This window comes from Athene noctua, chromosome 7 (assembly GCF_965140245.1).
Source record: "Athene noctua chromosome 7, bAthNoc1.hap1.1, whole genome shotgun sequence".
In the NCBI taxonomy this organism is placed as follows: Eukaryota; Metazoa; Chordata; class Aves; order Strigiformes; family Strigidae; genus Athene; species Athene noctua.
Window position 1 is genome coordinate 27,224,400 of NC_134043.1, and position 26,417 is coordinate 27,250,816.

Genomic DNA, 26,417 nt, shown 5'->3' on the forward strand with positions numbered 1-26,417 from the left:
CATGCCTCCTTGGTGCCCCCATGAGGGAGCTCACCTGGGATTTTGAAAACCAGCCAGAGGCCCCCAGGAAAGGGGGTGCTGGGAAGGGACCTGTCTTCATACCTCAGCTCAGCCGAGGCATCTTGTGAATCTGCACACCAGAGACATTTCTTCTTTGTTTTATCTCTTCCTCTCCCCTCTTCCCTCCCAGGCAATTACCCTGAGCAGCAGAAGAGCCGATTCCCTCCCCCTCCTTGGAGGAAGGGAACCGCACATCCATCTCAGGAACAGCCCGGCTGCTCTACAGAGCCTTGCAAGCTGGAGGCTGGTTGGCTGCGCCAGCAAAGACTTAATGATAATGGTATGGCTTGTGCAAGGCGCCTGCTGACCGTATATGGCTCCACACAGCTGCAGTTTGTCCGACCCCGTGCACTCCAGTATGGGGAACCAGCAAGTCAGGGTTCCCCCTTGCCGCTGGGGACCCCCGTTCCCAGCCGCCAGCCCCAGGGGCTGTTATCAGGCCCAACATCCCAGGTTCATCCTCTCTGCTGTCCAATTGGGCCACAGGCTTGGATCTGTGTCCAGCTTCAAAAGCATTTTAAAACGGTGCTAAACCAGGGCTAGCAGCCAGCAGTGTCCCCAGGGCATTGAACGGACGTTTCCTTGGAAAAGTGTGGGCTAGTTTTGTAGAAATCCAGCTGATAGCTGGGCAGCAGTTTGCAGGCTGACCCCAGGGATGTTGCAATCATTGGGCCTAGCAGCATGCCATCGCATCCAAAAATCTAAGGACACGTGCCTGTGAAGGACGTCCCCTTTCCCTTCTTCAGATGAGGCCAGGGAAGTTGACCCCTATGGCTCTGGCACAGCGGGTCCCCCAGGAGCAGCAGACACCCTTCATCTACCAGCATTCCTCCAGATGGACAAGGGGAGCCCCTCCACAGTGGCTGCATGCCCTGGGGGACACGTGCTCCCCATCCCAAGTCCCAGCCCACAGTACTGCAAGCAATAACTTTTAGTTCAATTCCAGACCAAATTGGGGTGCAGAAAAAAAGTGCACTTGGGACAGAATTTTTGCTTTTTCTCTTCCCAGAGATTGAGAGAAGAATGAGTTTTCTCCATTTTCCTGCTATTAACTCTTTCACACAACCTTTCCTTCCTTTTAATCAAGTCCACTTAGAAATGGAAAACATTCCATCCACAGGAAATACGGAAATGAGCTGAAATTAATTCCCCTGGGAAAAACCAGGATTGAACCTACCAGCACACTCATAACCAAAGGGTGCTTTGGAAAGCAGGGAAGGACTGAGTATCAGGTTTCCAGCTCCATCTTCTGCAGCTGGGGCTACTTTGTCCTCTCACATGGTCCCGGGAGATGCCACAATTAACAAGCACTGAAATTTCCCCAGTTGAAACCCCATGAAGCACACTGGCATCCTGACAGCTGGCTGTGTCACCTTCCACCACTCCTGGGGATATGAGTGCCCAAGATTTGCCAAGCGTTTGGGATGTTGAAGGAGTTTGCTCAGAGAGGTTTCCATGTGCTCTGGTTGCCACAGACTGCACCTCCCTGGGCTGGCTGTTGGACCCCCAGGGTGCACAACCCAGCTTGCCTATGGCTCAGATGCATCCCCACTGGCTGGCCCATCTCCATGGTCAGACCTGAACAACAGGAGCAGCAGTGGTCCAGACTGAGTGCTGTGCCAACCACAAACCCTGCTGGAAAGAGTGCGGCTTGTGGTGTTTCTGCACACGATAATTTATCTTCCCACAGTGGATCTCTGTGGGAGGAGGCAGTGGAGAAACCCCTCCAAGCAGGAAAAACATCACCTCTCCCAGCACAGCTGCAGCTTCTCTCCCAGCACAGGCGGGTGGTGCTTTGCAAGCATCCTATCATGGGCGTAGAGTGGGCTCAGCAGCACCAGAGGAAGGTCTCACACTCACCCACCCACCTGCAAAAAGACCCAGTGGAAAAGCCAACCCATGCCATGCAGTATCTTCCAAATCCCTTGACAGCCCTACTCAAAGGGACACATTTTCTTTGCCAACCCTGCAAGAGGCAGGACAGCCAGGATGTGGAGCTTCTCCTCTGCTTGAATCGATGGCTCATCTGACCTGGCGCGAACATCCCCGTTGTGCAGTTTGCCAGCTGGGCTCTGCACCTACAAGTTTGAGCTGTCCTGGGGGGACCCTTCCCTCCCTTCCAGCACGTCTGGGGACATGCCCTTCCCTTCCCCATCAAAACCTCCCCAAGCCACCCCCACAGGGCCATCGATAGTCCAAGGTGGGATTTCCAGCTACCCCACTGGTCCAGCATACATTGGGTGCTAGTTTCCCCCCCCCGTCACCACCCAGCTCTGCAGACCCCTTGTGTGCCGGCACAGCTGAGACACGGCACAGCTCCACCAGCAAAGCCACAAACCCATGACCAGGCTGGTGTGGGATGAGTTAATATTTTCCCTGTTACCTCATGCTGGCCTCTGGTCCTATGGAAAAAACAAGCCATCTGGTAATAATATTTCTCTAATAGCTGTCTGGGTCTGTGGGAAAGCTTGGCTCAGCTTCTTAGGAAAGATGAGAGGGTCGAGTGAGAGGGGAGGTTGCAGATGCGGCATGGGAGCTGTAGGAGAGGAGATACCGCTTTCAGGCTCCTTTTTCTGGCCCCCAGCTCTCGCAAGGCTGCTTTCCTCATGGGGGTGCTGCAGGATGCTGGGATGTCTTGCATTCGGGATATTGGGAAGGCCCTCCCTGCATGCTCCTGGGAAGGAGAGCCCCACCATGGAGGCTTGAAGATGAACAAAGCAAAACTCACTTTCAGGTTTCTTTTTTTTTTTTTCCTTTTCTCTGGGGAAAATGTACATTTTACACTCAGAAAATTGAAACAACCCAAAGCGTAGGCTTTTTGGGGCTGGGAGCATTGTGGTTTGGGGATAAAACTGGCCCAAAACAGGAAGATCGCCAACACCTGCACTATTCTTCTGTTCTTGTAGAAAACAAAACCGAGGTGGGGGGCTGGTTTTCTGACGAAGCTAGAGAAGAAATGATGGGAGGCGTTGATTCCCGAGAATCATTGCTTGCTAGCTCCTGACCAAACCCTTGGCAAGCAACTGTGCTTTGGCCCAACCAGCCCACATGGTGTCAGCAGCACCCCGGGACATGCCACCCCCAGCCCTGGCGACACCGCTGCCAGGACAGGGGACAGAGCACCCGCCTCTCCCACGTAGCCTCTCATGGAGTACATCCAGCAGGCACAGCATGAAAACTGGGTGGAAAAACACGCGCTAAACCCTCTGGCAGTTGGGCGGAGAATATTTTCCATTCCTCTGCAATATAATGCATTGCTTGGGTGATTCTCAGGGAGTGGAGCATGCTCTCCAGGCTGGCCACATCTTCCTGGGAAAGGGAGGCACCAGGCGCTCGAGGAACAGCCGAGCAGCCGCCAGACACAGCCCTGGCTCCAGCTGGGGGGACTGGAAGCACTGGCTCCTCCCCCCCAGGCCCATAATGGAGTGGGGGTGGCACAGGGCTCTCTTGCCCTGCAGTTTGCAGAAGCTGAGCCAGCTTTTGTCACCAAACTGCAAAGAGATGAGCTAATCAGGTAGGAAACCTGGTGTTCTGCTGCCATGGATTACAGCACAACTTCCAAACCTGCCTCTCTGCATCTGTGCGGATGCCCAGCAGCTTATTGGTGCACAGCAGTGAGCAGGACTGGTCCCAGCAAGCCCCAGGTGGAAGGGGTGACACGAGGCTGGCAGTGTTCCCCATCCTCTTCTGAAGCAGCACAGAGAAACCCCCGATGCCCACATGGCACTGTGCTTCTCCTTTCACCCCTCGCCTGTTTTCCAGCAGCTTGTCTCATCTTTCAAGCTGCAGTGGTGCTACAGCACAGCTCATCTCTTCTGCGGAGACAAAAGACCACCCTGAAATGCTTTCATTTCATTTCCTCCTGCTTTCAAGTGCCCTCCATTCCCCTGAACATGCTGTCATTTTCCCTCAGTGTAGGCAGCAAGCCCCAAAGCCCTAGGAAGGCACAGAGGTTGTTGGACACCCTCCAGATAATGTCTCTCGGCTGGCTTCAGGGCGCAGTGCAGTGCAGAGCTGGCCTGACCCCTTTCCATGCTTTTCCAGGGAGATGATCCACCCCAGCTGAGGGGCTTGCACATTTCTGGCAGACTCCTTGAGGTCCCTGTTACCTCTTCTCCAGACCGTTTCTTCTCCCAGTTTTTTTTAGCATGCATCATTTATACTCATTATTTTTACCACTCCAGCAACCATCACAGCTTCTGGGGTGGCTGTGCCCTTTGAGAGCAGTCCTAGGATGCAACAAGGCTTGCAGATGAGCTTTCTTTATGCCAGAGCCAGATCCAGCCTGCAGCCTTTTCCTAGAAGATTAAAACAAGTCAGCTGCCCTTCCTGACAAGGACACCTTCCCAGCACACACCAAGCAGTGCCAAGCATCCTCCTCGGATCTTTTGCAGATAGTGAAGAGGAAATGTAAACCATCCAGCCATTTTGCTGTCCTCAAGCTTATTTCCCCATCTGTGTTTAGCCGTGGCTGAGACAGGAGTGACGATGCTGAGCTGGAGGAGAAAGCTGTCCCTCAGGAGCACCACTGAGGAGGAGCAACACCCTTTGGAGGATGGCCCTTGGTCCTGCAGACACACACCCTGCCTGGGAGACATCTAGCACATCCCTCTCGCAGGATGGAAAGGAGCAGCACAAGCTGCAGCAAAGTCATAAAGATAAGCATCTCTCCTTCACTGCTTTATTTTTTTAGAGGAACAGCCAAAGGTAAACAGGCTGTTTCAAATCTCCAAACACACACTTTCTCAGGAGGAAGCCACTGAGCGCTGCAGCCAGCTACCCTGCAGCAGGGGGCTGGAGGCAATGGGGAGGGGTGTGGGGCATCTGCATCCCTTAATGCCTTTCACAGAGGCAATGATGCTTCATGTTTCAGTGGATGCATCCTGCAGAGGAAAAGCCAGTGCATGTAGATGGAGGATGTGGGTGGTTAATATCCCTTCACACCCACCTCTCCAGCCTGGGCAGGGATTTAGGCCCTGTGGGTGGGTGGCAATATCTGGGGCTGATCCCCAGGTGTCTGCGCTCACAGATCCACTGGCTCCTTCCCTGGGACTGTTCCTACCCTGGGATGTCTCTGTCTCTGGCAGTGTCTCCCAGCACCAGACAAGGGTGCATGGCCATGCAATATGCTCATGGATGGCCCATGGCTTCATAGAGGTGGGAAAGGATCGCTGAGCTGGGCTGATCCATGTTTCCCAGCACATTGATCTCAGCTGGTGATACCCTGCTTTGGAAGGGTTTCCACAGTGCTGCTGCTGTGAGGAATGGGAGAGGAGTGGGGACATGGGTTTTTCTCTAAGACAAAGCATAGGACCAGCTGACGGAGCAGGAGAAACACAGAAAACCTGTCTTTTAGTGAAAAGTGGGTGCCAGGTCTAGAGCTGCATGTTGTGGGTGGCTTTGTGCCTTGCCTGAGCCAGGCATCAAGCTGGGCTGGCTGCTGGCACCCTGGGCACCAACACACCGCGGGAGCCAGCACAGGTAGCAGTGTGCATCTTCAGTCACCAGCAGGTGTTGCCTTTGCTGTGTCACCTCATTCCAAATAAAGACATTAGTGAAGGAGCAATATGATTTTTTCCTAGTCAGATTCCCATCTCGGGCATGATAACAGCCTGCTTTTAAGGATTGCACCAGACAATTTTTTACCACAGAAGATCCCTGGCTTTTTGCAAGTTGCCAAGGGTGGCTTTTCCTCCTGGAGGTGCTGTGGGGTACAGATGCTGGAATGGGGTGGGAATGAGCACCTTTGTTGCCAGTGGGCCCATAATGCTGGCAAATGAGCTGACCGAGACCTTTCCACATAGTGCCACAGGCTGACACCTCTGTACAGGACCAGTGTGATGGCACAGAGGAAGCACTTGGGGCAAACACCCGCACCCATACAGATTTGGGACTAGTGCTGACTGGTTTTAGCAGGGGTGAAAATCAGGTTCTCACGCAACACTTGGGCTCAGCCAGCTGCCAAAACCCAGAGGGTCAGTCTGCCTGCTCACAGCCTCTTTGCAGGGCCAAACAAGAGCAGGGGTCACATGCACTGTGGAAAATACAACTCCAAATGGAAAAAAGGTTTAAATGGGCATTTTTGCCTTCATTTCCCCATGGGGCAGAGGTCTGGACAGGCAATGCTGGCTTCTCCTGGCTGCCTGGCTGTGTTTCAGCCCTGGGGCTGGACTGGCTAGGGACTGGAGACCCTTGCTGCATTGGGGCAAAATGCAGAGCCATGGGCGAAGTCAGCAGCTCTGCTTCACAGGATGATACCCCTGCTTGAGACTGTCTTTACCCGAGGGCATGGGCACATGTGGGCATGGCAGGGGAACTGCCGGGGCTCGTGGTGTGGCAGGGAGAGGCAGCACTCTGGCATCACTTCTTGAGTAAGAAATGAAGCATCCTAGAGAAAACATGTGCTCCGATGCAGACCAAAATAGTTCTGGGTCTGGTCCAAGGTCTGGGGCTGGCGTGTGGCAGTCTGGGGCGGGGGCAGTTTGAGAACTGCCATTGTGTAGGGCCGGATGGGCAGCACATACCCCATCCGAATTGCTGGCAGTCCTGGTGGTGGGCTGCTCCCATCCAGGGGCCTGGCAGTGACTCATGCTTTCTATAAACAGATATTCTGACAGATAATGAATCCCAGCCGTCGCTGCCTTTGGGGAAAGCTCTGGATTTTCTTCGCAGTGCTCCCCCCGTCCCACTCTCCCTCCCCTCTGGGCAGCCCTGCTCCCACACTGGATCGTTTCCTGATGCCGAGTGGATGAGGCCCTTTTTCCAGCCAGTCGTGGGTTGTTTCACAGGCTGTGTGCACTGAGTTTCCCCATTAACCTTCCCAAGGGGACAGAGGCTTCTGCACTTCTGGGCCCCCCCACAGCATCCCACCACCCTCCCTTGTTGATGCCCCACTCCACAAGCCACGGCTGTGCCAGCTGAGCAGCATGTGCACCCACTGGGGACCCCCTTTTTGGTGGCGCCCCAACCTCCTCCTGCTAACCATGGAGGGTATCTCAAGCAACAAAAGCTTTATTGCAATTACACAAATAAGCCACAAAATACATTGCAAAGCAGCAGGGGAGTGAGGGGTGATACAGAAGCGCAGAGAGGGGTGGTGGGGAAATGTTTGCTTGCAGAAGCAGGTACTGCTGCAAGCTGGCTGCAAGCTGCTGTTCTCCTGCAAGCTGCTGATTAAGCCCCCTGGTCCTGCTGCTGTCCTGTACCACAGCTGAGGGAGCAGGGTCTGTGCAGCCATGGGCAGAGGACTTTGGGCAGTCAGCCTGCAGGGTGCCACGGAGGAGAGGGAGAAGTTCATGGAAAGCCGGCAGCATCTTCGGGGGAGGCTCAAGTGTCAGCCACTGGCACCATGTCTGCTGTGGTGATCCAGTCAGGCGATGAAGGTGTTCCTCCCATGGGGATCAGGGTCTGGAGAGCTAGGGGGTCAATCAAGGGAGATGGTCAGGGCTCAGCTGAGGCTCCAACACCAGTCCCTCCCCCTCCCATCCCCTTCGGCTACACGGACACATGGCTCCACACAACGCCCTGAGCAACTCTCCAGTGTAATGCTGAAATCACCTGCACCCTGAAGGCCAAGCCTGGGTGAGCTGTTCCCAGGCTGAGCTCTGTTACACCAACATAAGCTTCCCTCTGCCACTGAAGCTCGCACCCAAAACACATCCTACATGAGTGTCCTGGGCTGCTGGGTGAGTCAAGGTGGTCACCCAGTGTGCTGTGGGTTTGCCCTGTGGGCTCTCACTGGGTGCTGTGAGCAGCTTTTTGGGAGATCCAGAGGAGCCAGCCGAACGTGTTGAGACCACAGGTTTTGTGCAGGTAAAATGCCTTGACCCCATGCCACATGCTGTGGGCTGTCCCCGGGCTGAGCATCACCCCTGGCTGCTTGCCTGCCTGCCCTCCTTCCTATGCCTGCCTCTCTCTGCCCTGCAAACATGGCTGTGAGGGTGGTGACTGAGGACAGCTGGTGCTGCTGGCCCCCATCAGCTCAGGCAGTGAGGTTTGGGGGCAACGGGCAAGGGCAAGTGCATTGAGGGACTGGCGGTGATGCACAGGAGGCAGCAGCTGGGAGGGTAACACTGGGGAAGGGTGCACACCCCTGCCCAACCTCTGCCTGTGAACAGTAGAAAACCTGTGAGTAGGTTTTGGCATTGTGCTAAGGGGAAAAAAGCACACCCTGCCTGTGTTCTGGCCAACAAGGAGTCACTGTCACACAGCTCTGGCTGCCCCAGCACAGAGGGAACAAGCATCACAGGCTGAATCTTGTATCCTAGGTACATGAGCACATAAATATTTTTTTCGGTCCAAACCCCCCACCCCAAGCACTGCTGCATTTAAAGATACACTGTGCTGTCCTGTACATCTTGCAATTGTTGCATTTCAACCTGAAATGCTTGGAGGGAAAATCTACTTGAGGCAAGAAAAGAAATACTAGTATACAACTGAAAATCTGGTTTAAACATAGAGATGGTGGTTTCTCTGGGGTGTCAGGTTTACGTCTTTAACTAGCTTTTCATAGGCAGTGAGAAGCAGCACACCATTCCTCTACTGAGTAGCTCACAGCAGCATCCATTGGGAAAACCATCCATTGGCTGCAGCAGTAGCCTCAGGTTACGCCATTGCAATGTCTGAGTGGGAGCTCCTCCCTGAAGGACCCCATGAAAAAGAAAACCCATACCACCAAATCAGAGGTCTTGACTGAGCACATCATGAAGCTATGTTGCTCTCCTTTGCACTGGGAAATCCTGTTGGATTTCTGCTGAGGTTTGACCCTAAGCCATGCATGTAACCCTGAATCCATGAGTAACGCTGCTCCATCCCTCCATCCCACCTCCCCAAGCTCTTTGTGCTTGGCCATGCTGCCAGCTGCTCACCACCACCGTGCTGCCATGCCCACACTTCCCCAGAGCATCCCATGCCTCAGACTCTCATCTGAAGCATCAAAACTCAGAGAGGGTCCAGAGCCAAGTGGTACTAGTCCCTTTTTGTTCCAGATGCAAATGCTTTTAGACATAGGCTTTCCTCCAGGCATAAATAATGCCTCTGAGATGCTGCTCACAGGGGAACCCAAATAGAGCGCTGTGGGAGTGCTTCAAATACTTGACTCCTCATGCACATCCTGGCTTTCCCTTTCAGGATCAAAGAAGTTCCTTCTAGAAACAGCACGAGTGTTTTAAATCAGCAACAGGCCACGGTTCAGCATGGGGTTCAGCAGCGAAGCCTCCTCCTGCCGCTTCATTTTTATCTTGCTCATCTTCTAGCTGTTTTTTCTCCCCATGTGCGAAGCCGACACAAGCATCATTTCTGGGAAGAGAAACCTCTGCGGTTAAACTGCCTAAACACTGGTGTGGGAATCCAGAGACAGTCTGGTTTTGTACTTGGCTAGATTTAGTCTGCGGACTGCTTTCTGAGCAATCTGGTGTCTTTTGTTCCTTTTTGCAGGACAACTGTGCTGAGGCAGAGCGGGAGTGGGGGGCTGCACATCTGGAGTTGAAGGAGTTGCACATCTGGTACATCCAGTACTTCCTAAAAGTCACTGCCACGTTACCCTTTGGATGGAGGCCTGGGGCTTGATGCATAGCACAGTGGATTGAGATCCACAGCTGCTTTTTTTTTTTTTTTTGAAGGGAAAGCAAAAATAACCCTCAGCACAACCCCAGCTCCCCGTGATATCCAACATGGGAGTAAGGGAATTACACTGAGACTATGACCTTTCTGCAAGTCATTCCACCAGCTGCAGACAGTCCTGCAGTGAGCTGAGGCACGGCGCATGCTGACCTCCCCATGGACAGCAAGGGCTGGGGACACCTGGGACCTCTCTAGCAAAACCTTATCCTTCTGTTGTGAAACACCGGGTCAGGGAGACCGGAGAGCGTGGGGACACCCATGGCCAAGGGAGCTGCTAGCCATGCGTGCTTACCCAGATGGGCTAGGGTGTCCTCATGAAGGTCCCAGCACTGATGGGACCCTTCCTATAGCGGGACACAGTGCCAGCCACCTGCTAGGTGGATGTCGCCGGGGGGGAAGGGACACAAATACCCCACTCCCTTCTCACGTCCAGCGGCGTGGCACCTCTTCTGCAAGTGGCTGGAGTAGAGGCTGGGAGCACCCGACATCCAAATGCTCTGCCCACGCCATGCTGGAGCAGGATGCACGAAAAAAGCTGGTCAAGGGGGACACCTAGTGACCAGCCGGGTGGCGGGGGGACACGCAGGGCTGGGGACCCCTGTACCTCCCTGGGGCAGGGGGCTGCAGCCAGGCAGGCTTAGGGCAGATGGGCTGCGGGGCTCTCATCTTCTGCGAACAGCGTGAGAAAGGTGTCGGAAAGGGTTGGCGCCAAGTCGGTGCCATCCTGACATCCCTGTGGCCAAGGAGAAAATGAGATTAAGGATTCATCCTTCCCACAGCACAGAGCAACCCCCAGAAACCCTACCTCTGTCAGTACTGGAAGGGTGAAATTAAACTTGCTAATGGACCATAAGCTTGAAATCAGCATAATTAAAAGTGACTAGCATGAATACATAAACCCCCCTGAATTATGAATAAAAGAAAGTACTACATTTAAAGAGTCTGCCTGGTAAAAGTCACTTTCCCTTAGGAGAAACTATTTTTTTCAACCCCATTATGTACTAGATTTGCAAAGACAGTCTAGGAAAAAAATGCACATAACAGTACTTCAAACACCTAATTTTGAGAGCATTAGCTGGGAATAATGGGAGGGGGAGTGGAGACCTTCAGCTGAGGTCCAAATGGCCGAGTGTAGTCCTCAGCTGCCCCTCGCTGATGGAGAGCCACTGTGCTATGGGGGTGGGGGGAGGCATCAGACCAGTACTCTCTTGCCAAAGTAACAATTTCCCACAAAACAACACATTCCCAAAGAATCTGACTGAGTAATACTGAGTTAGTTACTTCCAGAAATGTTGAATCATTCTGCCTGGATAAAATGCATTGCTCTGAGAGAGAAAAGCAATGCACTAAAGCTATTCTGTTGATTAAATGGGACATTCACCTTGTATTGAATATTCATTCCAATGTTAGAGATGTGCATATATTTTTCCCAGTGGCATGGCTGTGGGTACATCACTGGAGCATTTTAAGATCATATAAAATGCAAACCCAAGACATATCACAAGTAAAAGCAAAACATTGAGGCTCCTTCCAAATAAACCATCAAATCTCCTTTTGAGCCATATCAAGGAAATCAAAGCCAAGTTTGACACATTCCTTGTGATTTTGTTGTTATCACTGTTGTTATCAACATGTTCCCAGGAGATGCTACAATTTTTTAAACACCTCTTTCTCCAGGCCTAGCTCAAGCCCAGATGATGATGGATAAGCTGCTAGATTCCCACATAACAATGGAATTTTGTTTCTTTTTTTTCTTTTTTTTTTTCTTTGCAAAATAACCTGACCCCTAAGAAAAGTCACAAAGTCAAAGGCTTGGGTAATGTCAGAAGGAGGGATACCTTGACCACACCAGCATGACCGCATCCTTCACTGTGCCCTCTCCTGTAGGTTCCCACCCGATGCTTTCTGCAGGCTCCCCTCCCTTCAGCATTACAGCAAAGGGCTCCACTCTTCCCCACATCCTCTAAAACCTAAATGCACAGCAGGGACAGGCAGCAGGCTGGGCTGTAGCACTCCCTCTGCCAAGGTGATTCCTGAGCAACAGGAGGCAAATAAGCATTTGCTTTGTAGGAGTTCAGTATAGAGTTATCATTTTTTGCATGCCTGGTTTGAGAAACCCCCAGTTTCATTTGCAGGAGGGCTGGCATTTCCCAAGTAGAGTTACTCAAGTGGATTTTTCTGTAATAAATGGTATCCAGACAGCTGAAACAAAAAAGCATCCTGTGTCAGAGCAAAAAGCAGGCATGTGATCAGTTTTGTACATCGAGGGTCCTTTGCCTCCTCAAGTCTCTTGGGAATACCTCGAGATTTAACGATCACATAAGCAGACATCATTCAGATAAAGCAGGCTGAAGTGCCATGGGGAGAAGGCAAAACCCAGGACAGCACATTTCAGTGACAGTCCTTAAAAACCACATCCCAAGACGCATTGTTTTTTGTCTGCTACCGCTGGGACCATCCCTTGCCACCCCACAGCCCGATGCACCATTCCCCAGAGTGCTCCCATGAGCCTGGGTCCTTGCTGCAGTGTGTGGCTTGGCACAACAGCTCGATGCTCGTATCTGACCTCCCCTCTTTCACCATGGATTCCTGCAGTGGCTTTACTGGCAGGCACAGTCTCGCTGGGTGATGGACATACCACAGTGGGCTGGGATGGGGATGGTAGCCAGAGGGGGAAGTTATCTGTGGGTTCACTGGCATGGAGATGCATGTAGAGGTATTGCTGCAGCCTGCTCCTCCTCTCTAGTAGCCTTTGAGCTTGGTTGCATCTGGCAGATCCAATCTGGCATTTGCTATTTTGGGCAGCGCTGTCTCAGTGGTGGTGGGGAATAGCACAGGGAGCATGGCACACACACAGCAAAGAAATTTAGAGCAGACGCAATCAGCAGAAACCACAGGTCCCCGTGCAAAGCCACTTCCACATTCATTGCAATTAGCACACTATTACAGTCCCTTGCCTTCCTCAGGGCATAAGCACCCAACACATGTATGAACCCCACAAATGCACTGGCTTGTGATGGGTTTCTTGGTCTTGGTTAATATGCTGCTGCTGATGATTGCTGCTGATGCCAGAGTTTTAAAGTGCTTCCATGTGCCCAGCAAGCAGTGCAAGAAGAGGCAGGCTGCTCCTGCCATGCACCTGGGTTGCTTTCCATCCTCCATCACATGCAAGATCTGCTCATGCTTTGGCTTGTCCTGCAGCTTCATGGGAGAGCTGAGCCACAGCAGGATGGCCTTGTTCCCTCTATGTGTCATCCCCCTCTGAGAGGGACATCACCCCAGGCCGCTGGCTGCTTCGAGGGTGGTGGCAGTGGGATGTGGAGCTTTTGCTGGCAAGCACACGCCCCAGCTCACCATCCAGGCCACAGGGGTGGCTCTGACAGGCTGATGGGTGGTTATTTTCATGCTGGGTCTCACACACAGATATTTTGTTCTTTTAACACAAAAAAATACTTGGCTAGGCCAGAGTGAGGAAGAGGAGAGGATGAGGAGTGCCGGTTGCCCACAGCTGACTTACCACCTTTGCAGGTGGCTCTGTGCTTGCTCTGGGCAGTCAGCAATGCGGGGAAGGTAATATCTGGTGCCTGGGCTCTCTCCTTCCTCCAGCATCAGCACAAATACAAGGGGAGGGATGCTGATGGGGGGGAGGTTACTGGCTCCACCCAAGCCCCTGTAGCACTTCCCAAAGCACCTCTGCACCCCCCGGTGGCGGGGGGGGGGGGGACAAAGGGATGCTCTTGCATATGTTTGGCTACTGGACCACGTGAAAGGCACTGCTGAATCCAAACTGCCAGGGAGAGCAGAGCAGTGTTGGGAACTGGCAGAAAAGCATCTTATGAAGGAACTGGAAGCACCTTTAAATGCAGAGGCTTGAAATGCTCCAGAGTGCTGAGCACACATGGGTTTTATGACATCTAGGCTGAGCCAATCATTGATGCTCAGTGGCAAGGACTGGCAGCCTCATCCACCTTTCTGGAGCTTTGACAGCAGTGGGGTCCTGGGCTGGGGGAATGGACCTCTAAGGGGAGGTGATGATGCTGCTCGGTACATGCAGATAACAGTCACATGATGTCTTACTCACGCAAACTCACTCCCTTCGCCCTCTCCAAGTCATGCTACCATCCCTGCCAGATGCTGGGCAGCTGCACAAGCCCCCATGCTGGGGCTGGATCCCATAACCCTCTGCCCAACTCTGGCCCAATGGATGCAGTGGTATCATCTGAGTTCCCCACTGCAGCCCCTTGTAAGCGCTGAGCAGTCAGCACTGGTGACAGGAGGAGAAGCGGTCCTGCATCCCAGCAGGAGAAGGGAGAGGAGCTGCTAGCAGTACCTGCTGGCAGTAGGGGTAGAAGAGAGGCCAATAAGTCTTGGGGCTCACCTGGAAAAAACAATATATTTCCCATGTGGTACAGTGCAAAATATATCTGCTGCTTTAGCTGCCTGGGGACACAGTGTATCACAATCCCCTCCTTTGCAATACAGGAAAAACATGTACCATATGTTTTGTACAGTAGAAAATTAACAGATGGAAAATATATTTGTTTCCCTGTTTGAGAGGTAGGAGAGAGAAGTAAAGCCTGGAAGCAGAAGGCAGGGCTGGGCATAGAGGGTCTTGGGGAAAGGCGTGAGGCACAGACATGGTAGATCCATCCAGACAAGGGGGCAGTGAGAGATGTTTGTTGTCATACTGTAACTTGTAACTTAATTTTAGGGAAAATCAAAGCATTATGCAAGCCAAGTACCCTCCCTTTTAAAAAAAGAAAGCCTGGAATCACTCAGGAAGTGCATCACTCATGGGGACCTTCTCTAAATAAAATAATAATAATAATTATACAGTAATAATAATAATAATAATAATTATGAAGGTTTGCATACAATCCCCACCTTCCCTCCAAGCAGCTAAAAAGGTTGCAGAAGGATGCAGAGGGAAGGATGGGGCTGGAGATGGCAGGGCAACCCAGGAGAAGAACAGTCAGAGCCCATCGGTAGCAGAGCTGCACAGACATTTATTGAACACAAACAACGACAAACACAGCCGGCTCACAGAGCTTCCTGAGCTATCGTCCAAAGGTTTTGCTCGTGGGGATTGTCAAAACAGCGCTTTCAAAGGCCCCTGGGGGTGTGAATCCCACACAGCTGAATTCTTCCCACTTCCAGTTGCTTGTTAGTTAAAAAAAGAGGACCATTTTTGTGTATGTGTGTGTGTGTGTGTTTCCCTTCGTTTACTATGAAAAATCGCTTGTCTGGACCCTGCCATGTTTTATAGAGAGAAGACTGCAGGTGTACCCATGTGTGTCTGTCAGCTTGGGCCCTGCATGTTCTGCTTCCCAAATAACATGGGGTGGAAACTATGCCTTGCCCTGAGGGCAGGGATGCAAGGTCACAAAGGTGAGCCAGGACAAGCAAAGCCAACGATAAGGGAGCATCAAAGGAAGAAGGGTGAGAAAAGTAAGTACTCTGAAGCACGCACAGCTCTGGGTGGCGTCACATGTCCATATGCTACAGCAAGTACCGCCAACTTCAACTCAAACATGTAAGTAGCTACTCTAGGCTGACACTAGAGACCCCGTCATCTTCTGAAGTCTCACCAGCAGAAAAAAAACCAACCCCCCCTTCCCCACCCCCCGAAAAGCAGATGAAGTAGTAACACCGTACGCTGAAAACAAGGACCATAACCAAAGAGTTTGGGAGCAGCCTCAGGAGCACAGTAAGGAACTCGTAAAGAAATGTTCCAGTGTGTGCATATGCATGTGTATTTAAATATATATATATATATTTGTTAGTAAAGAAAAGAGTATCTGTGGAGGCAAAGGGAAGACGGTAAATGTACAGGCAGTACAGGCTGGGTGGAGTGCCGGTGGCTGGAGAGGGTCGGGTGGTGCGGAGTGGAGGATGGTGGGTGGAAATTAGAGTGCGCCCATTCCAGTGACCTCAGACGTCAGCCTAGAATAGACAGGGACAGAGAGAGGGGTGAGGGGGAGACAAAAACAAGCGCTTAATATCCAGAGCAGAAAAGAAAACGAAGACCCTGTGGGAGAGTGCTCCTCCTCTGGCCTACGCCCCGCTGGGACGGGGGCAGAGCATCACTGGGTTGCTTGAGCACATGGGGCTTGGAGGTCCCTGTGGAGGGCACAGGGGGCTGGAGAAGAGAGCCAGCTCAACGGCCAGCTGCCTTCCTCTCTCCTTGCTGCTGCCAGTCCCTGGCACTGCACCATGGCAGTGGTGCCACCCACCAGGGGTGCTGGCAGGAGACATACCAGTGCATGGCTTCACTGCTACCAGCATCCCTCTCAGGGAGGACAGGCAGCTGTCCCAGCTCCTCCGTCGTCTTCATTTTGCTTTGGATTTTGAAACTATGGGAGAGGCTGAGCCATGCCCCATCCTGCCGCCTGCCAGGTCATCTCTGCCACAGCACAGGCTGCAGCTCAGCTAGCCCTTTCCAGTAAGGAAGAGCCACTCGTTTTTCTTTTCTTTCTCTCTCTTGTTTCAAGAAGGGGGCGGGGGGGGGGGGGGGGGGGCGGGGGGGGGCGGAATTGGCAAGGAGCTGAGGGAAAAACTGCTCAGCTGTGCCCTTGGGCATGGGGCTGGCCTTGTCCCTCTCCTGAGCGACTGAAGAGGTGCCATGGGTGGGGGCAGCGGGGCAGGATGGTGGAGGGCTGTTGCAGGTCAGGGCTGAGGTGGGTTGGGTGCAAGGAGGAGAAGGCATATACAGACCTCACCAGTGCTCCCAGCCCACACACCAACAAACATCAGAGTCACTGCCAGCAGCCCCCATCCTCAGAACGCTACCAGCAGCCTCCCGCAGCCACACGCACCCTGGGCTAGCAGCAGGTTAGCACATCACCAACTCTGCCTGCAGCAGAGGGCATGGACACGTGGACAGCCTTGGCTTGCATGGCTGTGCCAGGCAAGTGCGAAGCCAGTAAAGGCCCTCTCTTCCCTTAGCTCCCCATCCATGAGTCCATAGACGCAGGCAAACAGGTCTGTGTGAGCACCCCAGACATGGCTCACCACCGGCACGGAAATAGTCCCCAACCCCTCTCCAGCTACATCTCCCCTGTACACTCCCCTCGCAGCCCCTTGCTGGACCCTCAGTACCCCACAGCACAGGCAGCATCACCCCCCAGCTGGAGGCAGCGTCGGGAACCCTGTAAAGTCCTGTTGCACCAAGCATTTTGTCATTAAAAGGAAGCAATCAGGCCATTCCCATGTCTTGAGTTTATTGGACTGATTATTTTCATTGAATGGAGGAAAGCCTTGGGAGGCCTGGAAGCACACAGAAGAGGCTCTGAAGTGGTAGTAAGCGATGCTGGGATCCCAGTGAGCAGGTCCCAAGTGATACCTCCCCACCACCAGCTCATATCTGTCCCTGTCCCTGTCCCCTGCCTTGTCCACAGGTAAAGTCAGTGGCAATTTTGCCCACCCACGAGCAAAATCCTCGAGTGAGGGTGATGAGTGGTCAGGTGACCGGCGCAACCTGCAGCCACTCCGCCGTCAGCGAAGCAGCTCCCAGTCACCAGCCAAAGTGCCAGCTTGGGGGAGAGATCCCGCTGGTGACATCTGGTCCCCGCTCAGAGGTCTCAGCAAGCCACCATCCATCCCAGCCGGCCTCAGGAAGCCCCTCCTGGCCTGCAGTGCCGGGAGCGAGTGCTGCTCCCACCACGCCAGCAGGACGAACTTGGCCGTGGTGGGAGGCGGCGGAGGTCGGCGGGGGGGTCTCACCTGGCGTTGATGAGGTACTGAGCGAGGCTGATGTTTGCAGGGGTTCCTGTGATGGTAATTTGGCGCTCTGATGACCCTTCCGTGGCGTTGGCGATTTTGATCTGCGCTCCCGACATCTGCCGAATTTCATTGATTTTGGTCCCTTGGCGTCCGATTATGCAGCCTATTAGCTAGAAAAAAAGCACGGAGGGAACGTCTGAGAAGCGGCAGCTCTGGCAGTCACCGGCGGGATGCAAGCACAACCACACAGTGCTGGCCAGAAGCTTTCCTCCCTCTGCCCTGGGACATGAGTGACCTTAACGCTCATGAAGACAGGAGAGGGACAGCCTGGGGGTGAATCCCACCTGCACAAAAGCACGGTCCTCCCACGACACGTCCAGCAGCCTGCCCTGCTCTGCTCCTCGGGGACAAATTTCAACTATCTGCATATGACACCCAGCCTCAGAGGGCTTCAAGAAGGTGTTATATTGGGCTCATTTTGGTAATAATAATTTTCATGGTCTAATAACTGGTCAGTGTTTTGCAAGTATGGGAATAAGTCATGTTTCAGACCATGGTCTGTACTTATCCCCTTGCCAATCACAGCAAACCTGAAGGAGGTTATACAGGACATGTTACTAGAAGAAAACAAGCCTGCCAGCTTCCCTAGGGAAATCCCAGCTCCAAGAGCCCCCTCATCAGCTGGTGCAGCCACACATGATCGATAGCTTCACATTGCTTGCCCCATTCCACACTTCTACCCTGCTGGGACACACTCGCTGCCTGCTACCCACTTCAGCTCCTTCAGTACAATGCAAAGGCTCGCCAGCGTGCACACCATTGACAGGAGAGCACTACATGTCTGCAGCACCAGCAGAAGAGAATCCTACTTAAACATGTATTTTACACTATAGTGAAAAAATTAGAGCCAGCTGGAGACTTGAATTTCCTCAGTTGCCCGTGCCTTGAATTTTCTCAATGGTCCTCATTGGTTTGATTTTCTTCAACAGTCTTCATCTTTGCTCTTGCTCATTTGTGCATCAAACTATGGTCCCCTCAAGCACCTCTGCAGCTTGATAACACATACCAAGATGTCCAGCTTTACCAACACAGTCATCAGGTGTTTCTGCATGCCTTTCTTGGCCATCAACATTTGAGCTCTTTTCCAAGGTTGCACCTGGGAATTTTATATGTGGGACATTCATCTTGGCAGCTGCTAAACTTCTGTCACTGTAGAAGAGGAGACAGCTACTCCTCCAAATGTTTACTGTTCCTTTTGCTAGTGGTTTGTCACATGTGAACCTGAATATATACACCCCACTGCAGTGCTGGAAGGGTATCAACTATCCCAGGGGCTGCAGTGTGGTGTTCAGCCCAACAGCTGCCCTTCCTGGTCTTCATGGCACAGAAATAACTCAGACATGCTTCAGCAAATGAAAATCTCTTACAGATGGGAACCTGCTGGGGAGACCTGAGGAGCCAAACTATTTAGACAGATGTTCAACAATATCCAAGCTGAACAGCATTTGAGTTTCTCCTGATAGTCAGAGGAGCAACCAGATGGATACGATCAGACTTCCTTGAACTGCAGTGCAACCCCAAGCTGATCTACACCACTAAAACGTGCCTGTAGACCTTTTGCTTTAAGAAATCCAAACCCGTCCTCTGCTTCCAGGGAAGGTGGCAGTGAGGACTTAAAAGCCTTCAAAACAACAGGAGGCAGAGCTAAGGAGGCATTTTCAGCAGACAGAAAAAGGCAGGTGATGACATTTAATGTGGCGCAGGTCTGATGAGAGCTGGGCTTCTGGCAAGCGAATGCTCTGAATGCTCCTAGGTCCTCCGGGAGGTCCCCTGGAATTCTTTCCCTCCCCTTTGGGCCCTTTTGCAAGGAGTCCCTTGATATTCCTGAAGATGTCCTCATTGCTGCCAGGGCTATGATCTCCCATGCTTGACAGACGTGGCTGTTGCAACCTTGGGAGCATTTTCAGAGCTCCCTACAGCCTCCCGGAGGGAGCTTGTCACTGGACAAACAGAAGCAGACTCGGGATCAGCCCTGATGCCATCTCCCTGCAGACCCCTGCCTTGGTGTGAAGCATCTCCAAGGGCTTCAGCCACCAGATGTTGAGAAGCTGTTTCCCTGACACATCTCTTGGGTGGAAGGAGGCTGGAGCATGCATCCCAAAGGAGCTGCAGCCAGGCTTGCTGCCCTTCCCTTGCATTGCCATGTGTTGGTGAACAGCAGGAAGAAGTATCAACAGCTGCCAGACCTGGTCTAGAAACTCCTGATAAGGGTGGGCTGAAGGTTCTTGGAGATGAGAATGGAGACTGGAATTCATGCCCCCACTTGACCTGATCCTGGTTTGAGTGCAGGCTGGTTATCAACCCATGGAAAATGGTGGGCCAGTCCAGAAGCAAGTGAGACCCATGGATCCAGGTGCTGCTGTGTTGTGCTCTCCATCCCACCTCCTCCCCGCTGAGCATCCCCAAACACCCACCTCGCACCATGTGGTGCCCAGCATCACTGCAGCCTCCTCCCAGTGAATATCCCAGTCCAACATCTACTTTACCACAATGCCTTCATCTATAAGACCCAAAAGTTGCCTGCCTCCAGTACTGAGATAAGACGCACCATCCTTCAGATTTTTGTGTGACGCTTTGTGTCATCAGAAACACTATTTACTTACCTCCTCTTCAATTCCCCCTGCCCCAGTAACTACACTTGAGCTGAAACATCATCTCAGATCTGCCAGTGCTAGATTAAACAATTTAGTTTAATCAGGGCTGGCTCAGGAGCTCTCCTCCTTCCCAGTGCTGTCAACTGGTAGTGTTTCATGAGCACTGATTTCACTTGGAAAGGGAAAAGGAGCATTAAGGATTGTACCTAGGAAAGCTACTGACAGAGTAAAGTCCAACAGGTGCTTTAATGCTGCAGGCTGATTCCCAACAGACCACACATGACATGAGTGAACCTGGTGAAGGGGCATCTCTAAACATATTTAACAATATCATATGCCTGCAGCTTTTATATATATATCTATATATATATACATACACATATATATGTGTATACACACACACACATGCCAAGGAAGCACTTGGATTTACTTACATCATTGGGAATGGTGAGTTCATGAGTACTGGCCGGGGGACTGGCATCCAAACCTGGGCATATGCAAGGGAAAATGGTTATAGCTTGTAGAGGCAGCGCGGTGGAGCTCCGCTGCTTTCCTGCAACAGTCAACACTGCAAAAGCTGCAACCTACCAGGACGGGAGGGGAAGGGGATCACACACGCTGGTACAAGGAGGAGGAAGACGGTTGCTACCTGACTTTGCTGGAGCTGGGTGCCACCTTCCTCTGCATCCCTCGAGCTGGCCTTGCAAGTGCTGCCTCATGAGTGCCTTGCTTCCCATCCTCCATCCTCCCACTGAGAATGGCTTCAGAGGAGGGTGCGTTACAGTGCAAGGTTGCAGCATCGCCAGAGAGATGTGGGAAAAGCACCTTCCCACAGAGCCCTCTTCCACACAGCAGCAGACAGCCTGCTGGCTGGGAGACCCAACCCAAGAGGCAAAGAGCCTGCCAGCTGCGGAGGTTCTCCATGCACCCTCCAGCCGTCTCTGGACACAGCAGCACAGAGCTGCTCGGTTACAACAGCTGCTTGGTGCCCCAAAGCCAGTTTCCCTGGGGGATCCGGCAGTGCTAGCACAGGACAACCTGCAAAGCATTTTGCAAGTTATAGCCCCACACACTTGCACACTGACCACTAAGACATGCAGGCTAGCTGGACCCGGGACTGGTGGTCTCTCTTACTCTCAAGGGAAAGCGTGGCAAAGAGTATGAAGATTTAGAGCCTACTTCCCTACAAAATGACATGGCAAGGAGTGAAGGCAGCAGTATGCTTCCTCCCAGCCTCTCCCGGGCCAGGGAGGGCACTCTCCTCCACAGTGGGAAAGGTTGGAGCCAGCAGGCTGCCCTGTGCATGATGCTCCTAGGCCAGGTCAAAGCCTGCCTCTTCAAAAGGTTTCCCTATTAAATCACCTCAATGCTGAAGTATCTGCAAGACAGAAGCTGTCTGGTGGCTAACAGGAATTTGCAGTAACCTCGAAAAACCCCTTATCCATATGATATGAACCACTGAGGAAGGCTTGTAAGAGCAGTGTGTGCAAAAGTCCAAGATGCGCGTGCAGAGTAAAGGGTGGCAGAAGCACAAGGAGACTGGAAGTGCTGGGCTGCTACAACACAAGCCAGCAGCAGCACCAAGTTCCTGGTCACCCAGTCCAGCAGGGCTTCTTCACACTGCACAGCATGATGCCGCTGCCTTAACCATGCTGAGCAGCTCCTCCAAGCAACGGCGAAGTTTTGCTGGCCTGCATTTCCATCAGAGCCCTCAGCACTGTAGAAGAGGAGCTTCCCTGCAGTTTTGCCAGCAAGAGCTGCCCAGGCTTTAGAACGCAGCAGGTCTGAACTGATGTCTGTCTGGGTACCAGCACTGTCAAAGGAAGATTTTTAAAATACTAAAATGAAGCCTTAGGTTGCAATCCCATTCGAGCATCGCCCCTACAAAGGACAATATCAGGTATTCTCACTTCACTCTTGCATGACTCCTGTGCTTTCCCGCATGCACTTCCCTTACAGAGACACAATGCCTGGGTACCCTGCCCAGGCACCCACTTGCAGGAGGTCTCTCTACCACATTTTTCACTCAGAAGCACACAGAAAGGCAGGGAATGGGGATGCAAATCCTCCACCCGGCAGCCCTACACCCTCCTTCACCTCTGCTGGGTATACTAATGCTGAAGTCTGCACAAAACAGCTCCTGCCCAGATTTTACACAGAGGGCAATGCTTAATGCTGACTTTATAGCAAGTTGCACTGGAAGAGACATTTCACCAGCCCTGGATAATCTTTCATGCTGAACCTCTTCACCGTCTGGGGCAAGGTGGACTGCACCTAACACAAAGACACGTCCCTCAGGGGGCTGGTGTCCCTGTCTCTCAGCCATGCAGTAGGCCCTGTCTCTCAGCCACACAAGGCTCAGCTCAGTACCAGCCTGGGTATGACAGAAAAGGTCTTATGAAGGGAGAACAGCACTGGAGATGGGCTCAGAGCAGCACTGAGGCACCCAGAGGTATTTGGAAATGCAAGCTGGGCTCCTCAGATTCTTAGATAGGGCTCCCTGCTTGATGCTCAGATGGCATGGGTGCTGCTGAAAGCTGGGGCAAGCTTTGGTACTGCACCACCCCTGCATCACAATGGCCATTGAGGAATGGCCATGTCTCTCTCCATTACCTGGAGACAGTTTATTTTAGTCTACCAGATCTCCCTCTCTGATATGCACATGCAGTCCCCACAGCTGTAATGTTGGGATGTCAGGGCAGGATTAATGCCTTGGGTGACTGTAAAGGGCAAAGCAGGGCACACAGAAAACAAGGCTGTGCAGGCTGGTATCATGAAATCTATCTTTGCTCTAGTCTTGTGGGTTCTATTTACTTGGGCTACGTTTGCTTCCATTGTTAGGCCATGTCCCCAGACTCTTTCAAGGCAGGTATGTCATGAGCCCTGGATGGCTGCAGAGCATCTGTGTGTCCCAGGTACCCCCAGGGAGAGGTCTGGCTCACATCACCTATGAGCCTCCAGGTCTCAGGATAACTGCTCTAAGCAATGGTAGGTTGTAAAAGATAAGCATGATTGGCACATATGGATGAATGTGTGGGACATTTGAGATCAAAAATTCTCCAAGCTTACAGCACTCTCCCACTAAAAATACAGCTCACCCTGAATGGCTTAGAATTGTGTCTTGTTTCTGTTCCCACAGGCATTTTTCTACTGTTTCTGAGCAAATTTTACACAAAATTAAATGAAAGAATAAGGGCAATGTCTCTGATGTCTTTCTGTTACACAGATGACAGTTATACACAAACATCAAAAAACTAGGCAATAAACTCCAGGCACTTCTCTTTTGACATGCTGTACAAAGGGGAATGGCAGGCACAGTGCTGCCCAGTCTCTCCCTGCTCAACAAGAAGATCTGACGTCTCCTCCACAAATACCACAATTTATCTAGGAGCACAACGATGGCACAGTCCTGTTTAAGAAACATATTTCAGCAGACACCTGCTTATTTCCCTGTAGCTTTGTGTTTTACCTGATGATTGGCCCATCAGATTTTGAGCTTCTTCGGAGGAATGTAAGGGCAGCTTTTCTCCTGAAGAGCAAAGAAGAAAGAGGTTTAATGCTTTTGCCTTCGAGGAGATAAGCAATGTCACTTCATCTAGGAAGCTCAAAATATGATGAACATACTGTCAGAAAAGGCATTTCCAACCAGCACTTTGACCACTGAGTAAGAAAAGGTACTGTAAGCAACTCCATCCCCTGAGCTCTACCTGCTTCCCAGGTCACCATGAAAACGCCAGCCCTGGGGACAAGGCTGCTGAGCCACATCACATCTGGCTGTCCTCCCATCAATGCGGCTCTCTACAGCTGTGGCTCCTTCCCATCGCTCTCCCCAGTGCGGGGGTGCCGTCCTGCCTGGCTCAGCACCACTCCCTGCAGGTGCCAGGGCAGCATCCCCAGCTGGTGCTGAGCCGTTCCCCCTGGGAAAATGGGGATGTCCCACCAGGGTCCAGATCAGCACACGGTGGGAGATGCTACCTCCTTTGGCTGGGGAAGGTGTGAGACTGGTGCTCATAGCTTCTGCTGAGAAAGCCAGCAAAGCTGGAAGCAAGGTAAACGTGGCTTCGCAGGAGCAGTCCAGACGTGCATGGTTAATGGCTGAGAGCTTGCCCCTGATGACCATAACCCCAAACATTCATCCTGTCTCCCTGCTAACCTTTCCCCACAGATATTGCAACTTCAGTTTTACTACTTGCCCTGCTTGTTTCCATAAAATAGCATGAGTTTAGAAAGAGAGAGAAACTCTACAGGTAAGAAGAGAAGGATATCTAGAAAGGGCGTGTGGGTACGTACCAGGGAAAGCGGGGGTGGTCTGTCCAAGGGGAGTAAAGGGGGTTTGCTGCATAGCCAACTGGTGGAGCTTGGTCAACTGCTGAGGGGTAGGAGGGACATTAGAGCTAAGAAGGTTATTGTCATAGAGTACAACAAGTCACACTGAAAATCAAGAGCAAAATTATAACAGAAGAAGAAAAAGAAAACAAACCAAAAAAAAAAAACCAAACCAGGAAGCCATGGTGAGACATGGCAAAAACATTAGCAGAAGGACTTGGCCTGGGTAAAATGCAATAAAGCCCAAATCTTTTGCAGAAGTGCTTGCTCAGGGTCTGAAGTACAATACCATCAAGAAGCCCATTCTTAGTTTCCGCCCCTTGCCAAATGGTTCAGCTCCTTTGCCGCAAGTGAGTGGCCACCTCAGCGCATGGCCGGCTGCCTCAGCGGTGGCAAGGCTGCTGCCTACGGCACCTCCAGCCGCTGCCTTTCCCTCCCAGGCTTCACAACCTGTGACAAGAGGCTGCTGCTCACTTCAGGGCAGCTTTAGAGCAGAGAAGCCATCTCAAAGGCACTGCCAGGCTGGTGGCCATTGTGTGCCAGAAGCCAGAAGACCCTCTTTGTGCTGCTGGAGCTGCAGCATGACAACTTGTCCCCCAGCAAACACTCTTGAGCTGCACCTCAGATGGAAAATGCCTCTTGGAGGCAGACAAACTGGCTCTTAACATCAGCTTACAAGAGCAAGTCCCTTAGCAGTACGAGGAAATACGGGCTTCAGCCATGACCAGTAGGTATTTCAGATCCTTGTATCCCTTGTTGTGCTGGGTAGATTTTCGTGCCCCGTCAGGAAGCGGTTGCATACAGAGGAGTTTGTTTGGAATACATTTTGTGCTCTGTTTCACTGCTCCAAATTAATAAAAAATAAAAATATCAATAAACCAAAAGAAAACAAAACAAAGTGGGCTGCAATCTAGCAGTGAGCAGGAGGGGGTCTTTATCACCTCCTGCTGGGAAATTTCACAGCTGCTTAGAGGGTTGCCAGGATCTCATCATCCCCCAAATGCAAACCACTCATTGCACCTGTCCCCTCCCCGACAAGGGAGAGGCAGGAGTTACAATTTCCATGTTTTGGGGGTAAACAATACTGAAAAACCTCCTTGCTCCTGCAGCGTGGCTAGGGAGGTAGCGCAGGCAGGTCTGGCTGGCAGCAGTGAGGGAGAAACACTGGAGAGAGAAGATCTGGGGGGCTGACCACACCGGGGAAGAGGCTGGAGGGAGGCAGAGGAGAGGGGGAATGCCTGCACGTCCGCAGAGAGGTACCTGAGGGACCCCTGCCTGGCAGAGGTGTGAGGACTTCCAGTCTCTGCCTGCTCAGAGGAGAGGTCTCACCACCCCGTGAGAAGAGGAACACGCCCACCTCTCCATGTGCAGCATGGAAAATAAGTGAAAGGTGTGCTATGGCACCTTCCTGAAGAAAGTCAGCTCCGCATATGGCCGGGCATGCCACTGTTCCTGCAGGTAGCAGGGACATCAGCATCTGCTGGTTTTAATTTAAGAACTACCCTGTTTTCTACCAAATTAAACCCATACACACCATGTTGGTGGAGCTCCTCGTTACAACCAGTCCCACCAGCAGGAGTCTAGATAAAACCTCCCGCCTCTTTGCTGGCACTGCTGCAGAGCACCCAGGAGGCAGAGCTCCTTGGGCTTCAGCTGTGCTGTGGGGCAGCAGTCCCACATTGCCTGACAGAGGAAACACGAAAATCCTTTCTAACTGTGGTCTAGAATATTTTTAAGACATACTTTGGATAGTGGTATTTAGCAAACGCCTGTAATAACAGTAATAAAAAAGCCTACAAGATGAGAGGATGGCTACATCTAGGTGTTAAAGTGAAAGCTGCTTGCAGTGCATAAAACACCTCCTCTCCCAATTCCTGTGGAAAGCTGAAAGCAAAACCCAGAGAGCACTTCTTCAAATTCTGGTTTTCCCCACACATCAGAGGGGAGTTCCCCCACTGGCACTGCTGGGAGGGACAGAAAAGGACAGGACAGGACAGCAGCACTGGGACCAACATACAGTGAACCGAGCATCCC

General features: G+C 52.1%; 1 protein-coding gene across 21 annotated transcripts in view; it reads right to left on the reverse strand.

Moving 5' to 3' along the window:
• Positions 1–7,079: 7,079 nt before the first annotated feature.
• PCBP3 (poly(rC) binding protein 3) overlaps positions 7,080–26,417 on the reverse strand; it is a 61,735-nt gene continuing 42,397 nt past the window's right edge. For 3 of the 21 annotated variants that reach the window (XM_074910136.1, XM_074910128.1, XM_074910122.1), the window contains 5 exons: positions 24,348–24,423; positions 23,527–23,586; positions 20,492–20,544; positions 17,404–17,573; positions 7,081–7,475 (listed from right to left, as the gene is read on the reverse strand). In XM_074910136.1, the coding sequence (XP_074766237.1) occupies positions 7,430–7,475; positions 17,404–17,573; positions 20,492–20,544; positions 23,527–23,586; positions 24,348–24,423 (405 nt within the window). In that variant the 3' untranslated portion in view covers positions 7,081–7,429. Of the gene's footprint in view, positions 7,476–14,667; positions 15,625–17,403; positions 17,574–20,491; positions 20,545–23,526; positions 23,587–24,347; positions 24,427–26,417 lie in introns of those variants that run through there. The other 18 variants (XM_074910135.1, XM_074910127.1, XM_074910120.1 and 15 more) reach the window with 12 other exon arrangements.